The sequence below is a fragment of the Jatropha curcas genome, chromosome 3 (assembly GCF_041381405.1).
Source record: "Jatropha curcas cultivar XTBG-Jc1 chromosome 3, XTBG_Jcur_1.0, whole genome shotgun sequence".
Lineage (NCBI taxonomy): Eukaryota > Viridiplantae > Streptophyta > Magnoliopsida > Malpighiales > Euphorbiaceae > Jatropha > Jatropha curcas.
The window spans coordinates 5,177,444-5,191,200 of record NC_143153.1 but is presented as its reverse complement, the minus strand read 5'-3'; the positions used below and the strand labels follow the sequence as shown (position 1 = coordinate 5,191,200).

At 30.8% G+C, this 13,757-nt stretch overlaps 1 protein-coding gene across 1 annotated transcript; it reads left to right on the top strand.

The window, feature by feature from the left end:
• Nucleotides 1-5,025: 5,025 nt before the first annotated feature.
• LOC105647979 (heavy metal-associated isoprenylated plant protein 16) lies at nucleotides 5,026-5,497 on the top strand. The gene is made up of 2 exons (XM_089718870.1): nucleotides 5,026-5,369; nucleotides 5,494-5,497. The coding sequence occupies exons 1-2, from the start codon at nucleotides 5,026-5,028 to the stop codon at nucleotides 5,495-5,497; spliced, it is 348 nt and encodes a 115-aa protein (XP_089574996.1).
• The last annotated feature ends 8,260 nt before the right edge of the window (nucleotides 5,498-13,757 follow it).

Genomic DNA, 13,757 nt, shown 5'->3' with positions numbered 1-13,757 from the left:
CGTAGTATCTTCGTTCCATGCCTCATTTCATAGGGAACCTCAAAGTGGCTCTATTTCATTATATTCCATCCATATCCCAATTCCATTTATTTAATATCCCCTTTTGGGATATTCCATTCATCTAATACGGGATAACCCGATATTATCATCTACAGATGAGACTTTGAATAAAATTTAGTTGTATTGAATGAATGGTTTTGATTTTAAAGCATGCTGAATTTTTTTTCCCCTTTTCTAATTATTCATTAACCTATTTCTTTTATATTTAGATATGGTTTTCAAAGTTGGAAGTACCTTAATATCATCATTACTACCAATGGTTTAGCATGAATGAAAACGTCTAATTCAACTTTTTCTTATTTGCAAAATAAATTCTACCATCTCTAGAGTTTGGATTTTTAAGGAATTATTAGATGCACGTTAAAGGGTATTTTCCCTCATTCTGTGGGATGCTTTGCTTGTTATAGCACGTACTTATAGAATATTTTCCCCTTTTTTTTTCTTACCATTAATTCACAATTCCACATTATGAAAATGAGTTCATTATCAGAAAATGTAAGATTCTTACTATGTTTTTTCATACAGTTTGTAATTTTATAGCTAAAAAAATAAAAAGAGACTTTGTTTTTTCATATAGCAATTTATGATTTGGTAGGGAAAGTAAAACAGAACTACGAGATGCGGGAGATCGAAAACTGTACCTCCTGCATGCAAAGCAAGAAATCTACCATTTGAGCTGCATCACCTTTCAACTTTAGATGAACGTTAATAAATATCATTTGAAAGACATACAAAATACTTATTTCTGACCTAAAATAATAAAAAAAAATAAAAAACTAAAAAATTATAAATCGAAAACATGTTATTTTGAAAATTCAAAAATTTAACTCAGCATTTATCCCTTTTTTTTTTTAATCTTTTTAACCTTATTTTTTAAACAGTAGAATAATTTGTGATTTTCATCCTGCATGTTCATTCATCGATGTTGCCTAATATTATACTTGTTGTAGCTGTAATTTATAGCTATGGACAACTTTTTATTTGTACATAGAATAGTTTAAAAAAAAATTTCTTTAAGAAAAGATGACTTAATTGCCTCCCCATGCTTGATCTATGGATGTGCTATTTAGGCTGTGTTGGACAAAAACGCAGAATCAAAATACTATATGTTATTTTTTACAGTGTTTGAATTATCTTTTAAAAATTAATGTAATATTTTATAGAAAGTTAATGTATTTTATAGAAAGTTAACTCAGATAATATATAGCTTTTAGCATTTTATAAAAAATTATTCAAGCAGTTAACAACTAAATACTGTTAAAAAAGATAATAACTAATTTTACGGAAGAGATTTCTAATTTGCCTTCAGATTTTAAGGAAAGATTTTGTTTTTTTTAATGTCAATTAGACCTGGAAAGAGGTTCATGATCTATTGATGAGCTATCACTGACGTAGGTAGGGGGCTATCACTGACGTTGGGAGGGGGCCATGCCCCCCTTGATTTTTTAAATAAAGGTTTCTAATAGAAAAAGTAATATACTTTAGAAAACAATAGTGATAAATAAAATAATGTCACGTGAAATGTTGCGATATAAATATAATAATTTAAATAACTGAAATAGGATCAAAGAATTTTTATATGATATATATATATATATATATATATATATATATATATATGAATCAAAATATGTATACATATTAATCAACTAAATATCATTTGATTGATTTTTTCATTTATATGGGAAATGTGAGATCTTAATTTCAAGACTTCTCAATTATAAGAATTTTCATCAATTTGATGAGTATATAAAAGACTGCTCTTATTGTTTAGCCCACAACACGCTATGGGATAGAATGCAAATTATGTCTAATAGATAATTTGTTGTTTAATAAGTTATTTATGAGACTTTTTTTTGTTTAAAATTGTCAAAATATTATGAAAAATGGATCTCAATTTATATAAATAATATTTTTTCCTCTCAAACAAACTCAAAATTTATTGAACAACAATTCAATATAAAAAGTTATTTAATTCGATGAGAAATCACCCTTTTGATTTTATGGTTAAAAAAGAAAGTAAGTGATAGAAACCAATAGCAATGTAAATATACGATAAAAATATATTAAAAAGTAATATCAAATAATATGATCAAATTAATGAAATATAAAAAATATGTTGAAAAGTCTTGAAATTAAGATCTCCTATTTTCAATATAAGTGAAAAAATCAATCAAATGATATTTAGTTGATTAATATATATATATATATATATTGTCTCATATTAACTTCGATGCTATTTTTGTTATTTAAATTGTTATATTTATATCATAATATCTGATGTGATATTATTTTATTTATCACCATTTTTTTAAAAAAGTATATTACTTCTTTTTATATATTATGCACATCATTATTCTAACTATTGACAAAGAAAGGGGGATGAGGATGGCCATGGCCATTTGTTTTAAAAATTATTTTTTAGTATTTTTAAATTATACCTTTAATGTATTTTTTTTTTCGATTTTAATTCCTTTAAAATTTTCAATTTTGATCCTTTCATACTTTTTATCTTAAACAAGTATAATCTTATTTCATTTTATATGATTTATATTTTCTTTCTTACATTTTAAATTTTAAGTTTAATATATCGAGAGAGATGAACATTTGTCATTTCATCATTTAATTATTTTAAATTTACATTATATATAAAATTATATAATATCCCAACAAAATAAGGGTCCTATATTACATTCTCTAAATAGGTAAATAAATAAATAAACTTATATTAACAATCTGGATTTTAATTCCGCTTGTGTCGTGTTTATCGTGAGGCGAATGTTTACGCTAATTGACTCTTTAAATTTACTTCTTCTCAACCTTTAGGTCATGATTTGTTATATTCTCGGTCTGATCTATTGCCATGGTTAGCCCATGATGTATCCAGTATTTGTTATTTTCCGAGCTAATTTTATCTAGCTCTTCTATTTGTCAAAAAAAAAAAAAAAAAAATTATTGAAGGCCTAAAGCGGGTTGACTTGGAGTCGATGTATTAAGTCAATAAAAATTATTGTTATTACGAGCATGTTCGGCAACAACATTTTAAAAAGCATTACATTAGATTATTCGATAACTTAATATTTTAATATTTGTAAAAGTTGTTAGAGGTTAGAGAGCGTTTCGTCAAATGTTAAATCTCTTATATTTAGTGTTTTAAATTTTATTTTTTGACACTCTGATCCATTTATTTTGTTTTTCCCTATTCTTAAGATTTACGATTCTACTTCCAATGACATTCTTTTGAATTTGGTAATCTTTGTTATTTATTTAATTTTTCTTTCTCAAATCTGAAAGGAATATATATCATTTTAATTATTTAATTATTTTATTTCTATTGTCTTAAAATAAGGATAACAGCATGTTGTCAAAATTAAATAACATTAAAACAATTCCCGTCTTTTCATTTCAATTTTATAAGAAATAATCTTTTGTTATAGAAAAAAATTGAAATGAAAAAAAAATGATAATAATTTTGGAAAAAAAAAACACTTGTTTTATATATATATCTCTTTTTTTTATCAATTATTCCATTTCAGTTTTATGGCCATAATTTAAAATTTTAAGTCAATATTCTAATATCTTTTTTTGTCATTTTAATTTTAACACTTAATCAAACATTTAATTTTACCGAACACTTTTGCTTTAAACCACAACATAAACACATAACAGCTAACAACTAATATCTAATAGCTAAAAACTACTAGGACAGTTAACAATTACTAAAACAACTACTGTTGCCGAATAGACCCTATATCTTTGTATGAACAATGCATATAGAAATTTATGTCTTTCCACGTTTTCAACACTTCTAATTTATAATTTTTTTTTCTTTTGAAATAACTTGTAGTTTATAAATTCAATTTAGCATAAATTGCACTTCTGGCAAAAAGATTTATGGTACACCAAATAAAAATTCTTCTAACTAATTTTTTACTTTTATTTTAAAAAATAAAATAAAATAAAACAAAAATAGTATTTTAGTTTTTTCCGTAGGCACTTAACAGTAAAAAGTATAATTTTTTTACTTTTTTTACGGAAAGATTAATTTGTTCAATGATTGCAAAGCATAGAGATTAAATAAATTTTTTTTTTTTCCAAGGAAAATGGCTATTAATACGAAATCAAAAGTCTGAAGCAAGAACAGGCAGGATAGAGGGTGGAACTTCCCCGATTCAAATCCTAGCACACTTGAAGCTAAAAGCTAAATGTTTAATAGCATGAGCTACCGAGTTATACTCGCACCTAACATGGTTACAAGAGAAATTATGAAACTTACTCATAATCGGATCAAGAACTGGCAACCTGGTACCATAGTCGGTATATGAGATTGTAATTTTTTTAAACAAAAGAGTAGTAACTATAAAGACTTAATTGTAGTTTTTTTAAAAATGAATTAAATATCATCATTCAAATTAATGTTTCACTTGAAATATTATTTCCATTTTATTCTTTTTATCCAGTATATGATTAAAAATACTCTCATTTTAATAAATAATTATTTTCACCGATTTAATTTATAAATGAGCCCGTAGATTAGATTTAGGCAAGTAAATCCTAATTAGCTTAATGATGCAATCCACTCAAACCACTAGATGGAGAGGCCATGACCCACAAATGTGCGGCTCTCATTAATACAAATATACGTTCGTCGAGCTTGCTTGGGAGAATCTTCTCATCACCATCTGCTTCCGCTCACTCTACGCTTCGTTTTGGCCTTTGAGCTGCATATTACTATTATAACTGGGTCGGGTCTCTTCCGCGTTTCTTCTGTACTGCTTTTAAAATATATATATATATATTCTTAAATAATAATACAATTAAAAACTCTATAAATACCAACGGTTTCACTACAAATTGAAAACCACAAAGAAAAGAAACAAACATTTATATCTACACCTTCTTCTCCTCTCCTTTGCTTCGCTATTACCCAAAAATCATATAACGAAATACAAACCAGCCAAGCTAATGAAGCAAAAGATAGTGATAAAGATTTCAATGAGCAGCCAGAAGTCTCGATCTAAAGCCATGAAAATTGCAGTTGGAGTTGCAGGCGTAGAATCCGCAGCATTAGGAGGCCAAGACAAGAGTGAGATAGAGGTAGTAGGAGACGGAGTTGATTCTGTAAAGCTTACTACTCTGCTACGAAAGCAAGTTGGGTATTCAGAGCTTCTAAGCGTGAGCTCTGTCGGAGAGAAGAAAGAGGAGGCAGAAGTGCAGCAATTAGTATGGCCTTACATGGGCAGTAATCAATATGTTTATGCAGTTCCTCAGTACTATCAATACCCTGACTCCTTTGCCTATTCCATCATGTAATCTTATAAAAACAGAGCAAAACAAAGGATTTACGGGTTTTCATAATTGAATCTGTTAAAGATGCTATCCTTTGTATGTTGTAATCATTTTGTTTGAAGTTTTCTCTTTTAAATGTTGTAGGTGAACTTTCCTCTTCCCGTTGAGCTCAGAAAATAAACAATCTCCTGTTGTTACTCAGTTGAACCAGAAATGAAAAATCAAAATTCATAGAACACTCAGAACAATCTTCCCATTCTTCATAAATCCTTACTTTATGCCTCTGAACGTGTGTCATTAATACGTTAACAACTACATATTTTGTTGCTACTAAGAAAATTCTCGAATGAGGTAACTTTTTTACGGTAATTTTCGCAAATGTACGAAATCGCAACAAGTAATATAGAATGAGTAGAGTATCGTATCCACAGGAACTGTATACCAAGTACTAAAATCATGTTAAACTATTATTATTTAAACGGTAATAAGGAAAATTATTTTAAGAAATTAAATTAAACAAATAAAATAGAACAAAAGGAAATCAAGCAAGGCATACTAGGGATTTTGACTTCATTTAATTCTATATAATTTATTTTATTAGTTTGATAATCAATTTTAATTGTTCAAGTAGGGGAAACAACCCTAAAATCAATAATAAGCTCTCTTCCGATGTATTGTTAGTATTTTAACCTGGTCTAATTACCTATCTTCTAATAACGCAATCAAAGATGAATTAAATCATTAAGTTTTATGGTTTGTTTTGTGAATTCATAACCTAAGGTCATTAACTTATGAAAACTCTTCATGAGTCAAACCATATAGCTTCCGCATCAAGTTATTATTCTTATGTAATTTATTACATTTTTGATATCAAAAACCCTTCTCCCTATAGTGATTAATGAAATAAATCAATCCAGGGAAGAAACTCTGTCTGGAAGCATTAAGTTCAATAATAAATTATATCATGAACAAGGAAAAGCAAATCTAATATTATAAATTGGAATCGAAATTAAACTACATCAAATCCCTAGTATGAAAGTTTAGTTCGACATAGTAATTAAATAAAACTCAATTAAACTTGATAATAATTCTATAATCAATATGAATGATGAAAAGTAAAAATAAGATTAAGAGTTTAGAGATAAAAACTAGTCAACAAATAATGTGGACGGCTTCCTTGAATCTTCACACAAATCTTGAATGCAAGTCTTGGAGAGAGAGAGAAAACAATAGAACAAAAAGATGGAATATACAATGAATGGCTCCCTTTGTCTATGGCTAATCTCTCTATTTATATAAAGTTTATGGAGTATCTTTGTGTTCGTTTAGAAAAGTGAATCTTTATTGAGTAAAAAATCCTTTTGGAGATAAGAAACTGGTTAGGCTTTGTATTTTTTCTCAATTAGGACTCTTCCAGCGCCTAGATAGAAAATAAGCTGATTTTCTATAAAAATCTTGCAAAATTTCTCAAGATCAAATAAAATATGATTCAAGGAAGCTTTACATAAAAACATAAATAAAACTAAATAAAAACTAATTAAAGTAATTAATAAAATACTAAAAGTCCTAATAAAAACTATATTAAAAATACTATAAAAATAACACTTATCACTTTTATTAAAAAAAATCTCAATTATTAAATTACTTTTTGGTTGATGAAAGAAATTATAATATAATGGAAAAAAGTTAAGCGCAATGAAGCAACGAGTCTTTGGTCTTATTTAGCTTTCTTTCTCCATTGGTCTAAATTTCTTTTAACAAATGATTTATGGAGTTTTACTGGGCCATGTTCAAACTATTATTATTATCGGCCCTCTATCTTTCTGATGATGAAAACATCTTATTGATTGTTGAAAAGTTAGCCTTAAATTAATTTAAAGGGACTTGATTGCTTTGATGATGAAATTGAGATGACATCCTACAAAGATCACTTTGTGTTATGTCATTTTGAGGAGAAGATATGTCATGTGTATCTCATAAAATCTTCTCATGAATCATAGGAAATGTTTTTTCTTCTATATATGTTCTTTCTATAAAAATTCTATATGCTCTTTAGTTTGTAATTTTTAATCCATGTGTCTATTTATCAAATGTTAATTATTAGTATTGTTGAACTAAAATATCAGTTAATAATTAACAAGACGTGGATTGGGGCGGTAGATAAGTGATCTCAATCTTCTGAAGAGTAAAATTCGATTTTTAGGAAGCGAATTTTATTGAAAAGTCTAAAAACATTTACGTTTTACGGTCCAAAAAAGTTACACCTCTAGATTATCCTAAAAAAAAAAATTAATTAACAATATGATTATTAGATTGTTCATGGATATTTTAAAATCCTATTCACATAATGATTTGATTATTCTATTGATTCAAGTCATCAATTTAGATAAACACCGTGAATCCTTAGATTATTTCATTAATTCTCTATTATTTTCTTACTGATTTAAACTGATGAGTATTTACAGTTACATGTATCCTTAAGTACTCTCTGCTCACCTTTTGAGTTTTTATTATTCTCGGACCAGGTCAATCCATACCAAATAAAAGTCAATTAATACTACTAAAATTAATAAAATTAGTCTGAATGAAAATGACTTAGGTTTTTAAAAAAACGGATATGAGTGTTTATATTCATGAACGCAGAAAATTTTCAATGGGACGTTTCTCTCTTATGGACTTGACACAGCCCAAGTGAGATTAGACATAGTAAAATGGGCTTGCAGGTAACCATTAAAGAGACCTAGTGGGGTTGACTTGGAGTCAACATGAATAATCTCAACTAAATTGTTATTACATATTTGTACCTAATCCAGAAATCCAGAAAGGTCTTTCCGCGTGTATCCTGTTAGTACTTTCAATTCGGAAGATTGTGATTCCGATGCATTAATGGAGGGAAAAAAAGTACTTTTAAGTTTTTTAACTTTCAATGTTTGCCATGTGTTAATTATATATTAGATGTTCACATTTAGATGTTGAAAATGAGGTCACTCTTTTAAATATCTATTTAACAAAAATTAAATTAGGGTTGAAGTCCATTTGATTTTATTCCAATCTCATACGTGTGATTACAAATTTTATAAGCTAAAATCATCACCAAACAAAATAAATGTTTAAGATTGAAAAAATAATTTTATATTCCTATACAAAGATATCAAGTTTAAATCTTTTTATTTATTAAAATTTTCAAATGAGATAATTACTATGTAGTTTTTAAATTTTGCTAAATACATTAATAGGGACCTCAATTTTCATTATTACACTATTTAGTCCCTGCATTATAATTCGATTATACTATAAAATTTAACATTTAGTTTTTTTGATATCTGACTGTTAAATGTTAAAAGTGCTCCTAAAGGTAATTACTATATAATCCCTATGGTTTGGTGAAATGCACTAGTAAAATTTCAATTTTCATAATTTTATACTATCTAATCCTTATATAGTAATTATCCTTAATAATGTTTTTGATATGTCACCATCACTTAACAGAACAACTAATTGTTGAACTTTATAATATAGCAGAATTATAATGTAGAGACTAAATAGTAAAATAAAAATTGAAGTCCTATTGTATTTAACAAAAATCTAAAGACTATATAATAATCACTCCCCTAAAAATTTAGCAAAAAAATAAATAAATAAGATGAGTGAGAGAATAAATCATATAGAATATGGTTGGAGAATAATTCATACACTTTCAGATAAATGATTTCATGTTATGCTACAAATATGCTAATCAATTTGATTTGTGTTTTACTTGTTTATAATTTATAGTTAACGAATATTATAGCCCATTTATAAGTTTATATTCGAATACAGACTTCTTTAAAGTCTTATTTAGAAGCTGCTTGGTAATAATTTGTAAAGTAATATTTAGCATTTTAACTAGGATTAAAATATTACTTCTATTATTTAGACTGTTAGGTGACAATAATCTCTTTAATGTTTATCTCATACTTATTAGAAACTTACGGCTATTTAAACAACTATATCTATTAAAATAACTAATATTCAGAATGTGACGCTTATGAATCAGCTAATAATAAGGCTTCGCGGACCTTAATTCCAAAGCTGAAACTTAGTCTATTAAATTTAAATGGGCAGTTTGGCTCATTTACCTCACTAGAGTCAGAGGAACTCAATTCAAATCCAGTTCTGGGATTCAAACAAAAATGCACATCTCTACTCCGAGCCCTTCCCAATAGGACTGTGCCCACCCTAACCATTAGATGGAGCTTGAATATGTTCCTGGAAGTTACTGTTGGGCATCAGCTCTGATACCAGTTGTTGGACTTCAGCTCTGATACCAGTTGTTGGACTTCAGCTCTGATACCACTTGTTGGGCTCTCACAACCAATTAAGAGAAAATTAATGCAGCGGAATAATCAAAATTGTGACACAGAAATTTAACGTGGTTCACCCTTAATTGTTTAGGGATACGTCCACGAGACAAACTCCGAATCATTCTACCGCTATTAAAAAATAGTAGGTATACAAAGAGAGTAATACAAAAATAATGGCACTTAAAGTGTTTTCCAAAAACACCCCATAATAATTTCCTCACTATTTTTCCTTCCCAATTTTAGGAAACCCTTCCTAAAACTAGATAACTCTCTCTATATATTTTTTCTTTCTTGTCTGCTGTGTGTTTTGTGCGTTGCAGCTGCCTCTATTTATAGGGAACGAGAGACGCGTAATTAACGCGTTCATTGCCTAACACGTTCAAAACCGCCTAATGCGTCCACTACGTCCACCACCCATGTGTAGCAATTCAAAGCCATCATTGTTGAACTGAATGCTCCTATTTTTCTTACTTTCACACATGTGGGTCCCACTTAAGTGGGCACACCATAACAATTCTCCCTCTGCACACTTAAGTGGGAACATTAGCTATACTCTCCATCATCCCTGTAGCTAACCAACAGGATTCGACTATCACAAAATATCTGATACCGTTCTTGATGAATTTCGAGTTCATTCAAGAATTTCTTCATCCACAGCAACTCCTTGCACGCTTCAGTAATCTTGACTGCCACGACATGACTCCCCCTGCAGATGTGATTGGATATCCTGAAAATCCATTTCACTGCAGTCCAATGTTCCTTTTCAGGATTTGAAAGAAACCGACTTACTACTCCAACTGAGTGAGCAATATCTGGCCGTGTACAAACCATGGCATTCATCAAGCTTCCAACTGATGAAGCATATGGAATCTTTTCCATTTCTTCCTTCTCTCCATTCGTAGAAGGGCACTATCTAGAACTCAATTTAAAGTGATTAGTAAGAGGACAACTAACTGTTTTAGCGTTTTTCATTCTAAACCTTTGAAGTACTCTCTTAATGTACTTCTCTTGTGACAACCATGATTTCTTGGCTCTTCGATCTTCATGCCAAGAATTTGCTTTGCTGATCCCAAGTCTTTCATAGCAAAAGACTTACATAGTTATTTCTTCAAGCTAGTAATTCTGACCAACAATCAACATATCATCCATGTTGAGCAAAAGAACAATGTAGTCATCATCAGAGAATTTCTTCATAAAAAATGCAGTGATCTGAAGTAGTCTTTTTGTAGCCTTGCTCCCCCATAATAGACTCAAACTTCTTGTACCACTGTCTCGGTGCCTACTTCAAGCCGTATAGGCTCTTCTTCAGTTTGCAAACACAATCATCTATTTCTTCGAAACCCTCTGACTGATCCAAATATATTTCTTCTTCCAAATCTCCATTTAGGAAGGTAGTCTTTACATCCATGTGCTCGATTTCCAGTTCAAGACTGGCAGCCGTTCCGAGCATTGTCCGAATGGATGTCATTTTCACAACTGGTGAAAAAATCAAAATCAATACCCTTTCTCTGATTTAATCATTTCACAACCAGTCTAGCTTTGAATCGTGGTTGGTAGCTGTGTTCTTCCTACATGATCTTGAACACCCACTTGTTCTTCAAAGTTTTCTTGCCTTTGGGCAACTTCACCAGCTCAAATGTTTCATCCTCATGCAAGGTCTTCATTTCATCTTACATGGCTTCAATCCAGTTCCTCTTGTGTTCATTTTCCATAGCTTCTTCAAAGCTTTCAGGTTCTCCCTTGTCTGTCGTCAGTACATACTCATTGACTGGATATCTAGTTGATGGTTGTCAGACTCTACTAGATCTTCTTAATTTTTGAGAACCTTCCGGTGCTAGTGGCTGAACATGAACACCATAATCTTCATCTGGTTCATTTTCATTAGGAACTTCTGGATTTTCTAACTCTGGCACTTGTTCTTGTGGAACATTTTCTTCATCTCCAATTTATTTACGTTCTATTGGAGAGAATCTCTATATGTCTGTTGAGTCTTCATCAGATCTATTGGCACTCTGCTTTAATATCTTCAATAGTCTGATCTTCAACAAATACAGCTTCACGACTTCTTATAATCGTCTTCTGGATTGGGTAAGAAAACTTATAGCCAAATTGGTCTTTGTCATAGCCATTGAATACACACTGTCTAGTCTTGACATCAAGCTTATACCGTTCATTCTTCGAGATATGCACGAAGGCTTTGCAACCAAACCCTCGCAAATGATCATAGCAAGCATCCTTTCCTGACCATACTCTCTCTGGAGTATCATACTGTAAAGGGAAACAGGGTGAACGATAAACTGCTGTGAGTAAAGATTCACCCCAAATTCTTTTAGACAATTTTGCATGTGAGAGTAAACATCTGACTCTCTCCATCAAAGTTCTGTTCATCCTCTCAGCCAAACTGTTCAGTTGTAGCGTCTTGGGAGGTGTCGTTTGATGTCGAATGCCATGCTCTTTGCAGAAAGTATTAAATGGCCCAGTGTATTCTCCACCATTATCTGTTCTGATACACTGAAGCTTCTTGCCTGTCTGTCTCTCAACCAAGTTTAGAAGACTTCAATGTGTATACCTAAGTCTTTCTAGGATGGTCATCGATAAATATCACAAAATATCGATTTCCACAATATGACATTATCAATCGTCTACACAAATCTAAATGAATCAAATTTAATACATTCTTCATTCTAGAAGGAGGGATAATCTCGAAAGCTACTCTGTTTTGCTTTCCCACCATGCGATCAGGACACTTGTCTAGGTGAACTTTATCTAATCTAGGTAGTACGTTCTTTCTTGCCAGATTTGTCTTTCTCATGTGGCATAGTCGTTTATGCCACAATTCAACTGTACTATCATTCTCCGCTACACTCAAAGTGTCTTGGGAGAGTTTCGCATGCATCACGTACATCTTTCGGTCTTTAGCTACCACAAATGAACCTTTTGTGAGCTTCCACTGACCATTTCTGAAGGTGCTACAGAAACCTTTATCATCAAATCTGCCAACCGAGATTTGGACGCATGCTCGAAAGCCCATTCCTCATCAGTCTTGTCTTCCGGTTTAGTTCAACTAAACACAGGCAAATGCATTTTAATTACCATAAGGAGATCTCTCATTTCTCCATATATGGTAATTCCCGCCATTTAGACTGATAATTTTGTTTGTCCATTTTGACTTGTGCAGAAAATCATCACCAACATAAACCGTATACGTGAACAGTAGTATACATGAATAGTGACCATGAATAGTGATAGTATACTCAAATAGTGACTGTACACGTGAATAGTCTATGTGTAATAGTGCTGGGCTTACTTGAAACGGACTCTGCAACCAATAGTACTGTTCACCATCAACTTTGAGTTACTATTTTACTATTCATCACTAAGTCGATTCTGCAGCGTCTTTCTGAGAGGATAGTACCAATGGACTCGTCATAATTTTCTCTTCGTCGTGGTATATTTATTTTCAAAATATATCCACGGATCAGGTACCGCTATCTAACCGGCTAGACCTGCCGAAACATTCGGCTCTGATACCAGTTGTTGGGCATCAGCTCTGATACCAGTTGTTGGGCCTCAACTATGATACCACTTGTTGGGCTCTCACAACCAACTAAGAGAAAATTAATGCAGCGGAATAATCAAATTTGTGACACAGAAATTTAACGTGGTTCACCCTTAACTCTTTTGGGATACATTCATGGGAAAAATTTCAAAACATTCTTCCACTATTAAAAAATAGTAGGTATACAAAGAGAATAATACAAAAATAGTGGCACTAAAGTGTTTTCCAAAAACACTCCATAATAATTTCCTCACTATTTTTCCCTCTTAGTCCTTCCTAGATACAGTTTTTCTTTTTTATCTGTTGTGTGAGAATAAGAGACGCGTAATTAACGCATTTACTGCCTAACGCGTTCAAAACCGCCTAATGCGTACACTGCGTTCACCGCCCATGTGTAGCAATTCAAAGCCATTGTTGTTGAACTGGCCGCTCCTATTTTTCCCATTTAAGTGGGCACACCATAACAGTTACATGGCAACATGTCATCACCTTGTCGTTTTGGCCTT

What these genes read in the sequence shown, in the direction of transcription:
- LOC105647979 (XM_089718870.1), top strand. Translation starts at nt 5,026, where the DNA reads ATGAAGCAAAAGATAGTGATAAAGATTTCAATGAGCAGCCAGAAGTCT.